This window comes from Orycteropus afer, unplaced genomic scaffold (genome assembly GCF_000298275.1).
Source record: "Orycteropus afer afer isolate SDZICR_OR568_19922 unplaced genomic scaffold, OryAfe1.0 scaffold00051, whole genome shotgun sequence".
In the NCBI taxonomy this organism is placed as follows: Eukaryota; Metazoa; Chordata; class Mammalia; order Tubulidentata; family Orycteropodidae; genus Orycteropus; species Orycteropus afer.
The window spans coordinates 6,702,170-6,705,163 of NW_006921638.1; the positions used below are offsets into that span (position 1 = coordinate 6,702,170).

Below are 2,994 nucleotides of genomic sequence, written 5' to 3' on the forward strand. Positions count from 1 at the left end.
ATAAGGTTTTCCCTGGCCAATTCTTTGAGAAGTGGATGGCTTCTTCCTTCTTCCTAGTCTGTCTCAGTCTGTAAGCCGGGCTGATACCTGTGAACCATGTGCATCCCGCTGGTTTTGAAACACCAGTGGCTCAGCCTCAAAACTCGTATCAACACGTCACCACGGTAAGACAAACCGACAGACAGATTTGTCTCCCTGTTGGAAACCTCTCATAACACCCTTATCTGGGTCCCTGTGGCTGACTCCTCCTCTGTCTGGGTTCCTGGCCTTTTAATTCCCTTTCTCCCGCTCTCCCACCCTGCTGCTTTGGGCATGCCTGGGTTCCCTCTCCTCACCTGGATCCCAGAGGCTGACTGCTCCTCTGTCACAGTTCCTGGGCCTTTTAATCCCCTTTCTCCCACTCTCCCGCCCTGCTGCTTTGGGCGTGCCTGAGTTCCCTCTCCTCACCTGGATCCCTCCAGCTTTAAATATTACAACTTTATTAAAGCATCTACTAATTTCAATCTAGACAATCACATGAAGAACTCAATGATATTTATTTTTGTAATTGTGGCATCAAAGAGCTTTAGGACTGGGAAATAAGGTAACAGCTACTGTATTCCCTAAACTACAAAATATACTCTTTGCCTTCCTATTTAGTATATGTATTTGTGTTAATGTGTTATTACACTTTTGTGAAAATATAATCTTTTAAACTTACACTAAAATACATAATCTTAAAATTTTACCTCTTCTCTTTTTTCCCCTTCTTCTACTGAAATATCATGGTCTGTGACATTTTCAATGCAAGGTAAGTCTGAAGAAGAGGTCACATTTTCTTCAGGTTCTTGCATGAACAAAGGTTTTTCCTCTTGCTGGATCCATTCCTGATATACTTTCACCACTTTTCTCATAGCTGCTGCTTCACAAATTGGCAATAAAAATGCCTAGTGAAAAAAACAAGGAGAAAACAGTGATAATGGTATTTTTTTCTCCTTTGCTACAAACTTTCAGTACATGTATTTCTATGATAATAAAACATGAGATATAAAAGATTGTTTAAAAAGTCACACAAATTCATTGTCAGAAAAACTTTGATAGACAAATAATTGGTAAATGCATTGAGACAGAAATGCTTTAGCAGTTAGACAATGTCTTAGAGATAGTGAAGACTTATCTCAATTGTCTATCATATAGTGCAATATTCTGTTTCATGAAATAATTGTACCTTTACAAAGTGCAATATAAATACACCTTTTCATAATAAATCACATTTTGTAACTTACATTATTGTGTTTTTTTGAGAATTATTACTAGTAAGATAAATTCTGATTTAAAGATTTCACATTTTAAAAACTGAAAATTAAATCTGATTATCAGTAATAAAAATCATATGTAACAAGATAGTTTAGGAAAAAAATGGTTAAAGCTTTCATAGTTCATTTTAAATATAACAAAATTATTTAACTTAAATAATAAAGTAAAACAACTAAAATACAAAAGGAGTATCTTATAGTTATTTTTTCCTTCAGGTTACATTTCTGGGTTACCATAACCTAAAAAAAGTGAAGATTTTCTTTATCAAAAAATATTACACCCTCACAGCAAAAAGGAAAAAAAAATGTATATAATCCAGACATGGGGGGATAAAATACAGAAAAATACTCTCAACTCTTAATCTCACTTCTAAAGTCCTTTCTTTATGCATGTTTGTATGTTTATGTATTGCAAACATTTTTACAGTATTTTTATTTACAAATTCATTTACAAATGAAATTAAATTTTATTTTTCTCTTCATGTTGTTGTTGTTGTTATGTGCCGTCGAATCAGACCTGACTCATAGCAACCCCTCCTTGGGTGTCCGAGGCAGTATCATTATGGAAGTAGATTGCCCCATCTTCCTCCCGAGAAGTGGCTGGTGGGGTTGAACCGCCAGCCTTCTGATTAGCAGTCAAGTGCCTTAAGCACTATGCTACCCATTGTCTATTAATCTCAATTTCAAAACTCACAAGATCTTTACTTATAATCTGACACTTCTTACTCTAGAGTTATGAGTAGATGAATTTTTTAATAAGAAGTAATGTCTAAATGGCTTTCTTTATTTGAATGAAATTAGTAAAACTATCAACTTCCCTAAGAAAATTATAAATAATAATAATAATAATATATAATTACAACAAGGTCATTTAATGTTGCTTGGTAATCCTTGTATTTAATTATCTAGCAGACTGCATTCTTTGTTATTTTCCTCCAGCTCCAATTCCCAAACTCCATCTTTCATATCCCCACACTTCATAGCAGCTTAATGGTCAATGGCATGATTTTGATAATCACTGCCTGATATAAGGCTATTTCATTTTGCAATGTCAGCAACAGCTCAATCTTTCTCTAAAAACTTTAAAAGAAATAAAGCAGTTTTGCTCTAAAATAATGAGATGTTTACTTATTAAATATATATATAATCTGTCTCCAGAGCTAAGATATTTATTATTGCACAAAATGGTCAGATTATCCCATGTGGGCTGGTGACTTTTCTGAAGATAAGAATGTAACCTTCATACTGCAGCCTCTAATACATGGTGTTTTGCTAGCATACTAAATATAAACCTTGAGGACAGACTGATATTAGCTATGACTAAAAAAATGATGGATAAAACCAAAATGCCAGTTTATAATTATAAGACATTACTGTCACAGAAACCAGAACATTCTAATTTATATATTAGCACCTATCACCCTATGAAACAGCAACTTCAGAATACCAATATTAAACAGATCAATTTTCAACTGATAAAAGAAACTACCATCATTAGTACAGAAATATTTGAATCTATACTCATCAAATTTTCTCAATGCAGACAGACCTACATGAAGAGGTCAAATCATAACTAGAAAAGAATAAGGAAGAGGAATCAGAACAAAAGGAGATAATATATATATATATGTTGTTGTTGTTGTTGTTTGCCGTCGAGTCGGCCCCGACTCATAGCGACCCCTCCTTGGGTTTCCGAGGC

General features: G+C 34.2%; 1 protein-coding gene across 1 annotated transcript in view; it reads right to left on the reverse strand.

The window, feature by feature from the left end:
* RALGAPA1 (Ral GTPase activating protein catalytic subunit alpha 1) overlaps positions 1–2,994 on the reverse strand; it is a 343,304-nt gene that overhangs the window by 212,455 nt on the left and 127,855 nt on the right. The window contains exon 11 of the mRNA XM_007938553.1: positions 729–926. Coding sequence (XP_007936744.1) covers positions 729–926 — 198 coding nt within the window. The remainder of the gene's footprint in view (positions 1–728; positions 927–2,994) is intronic.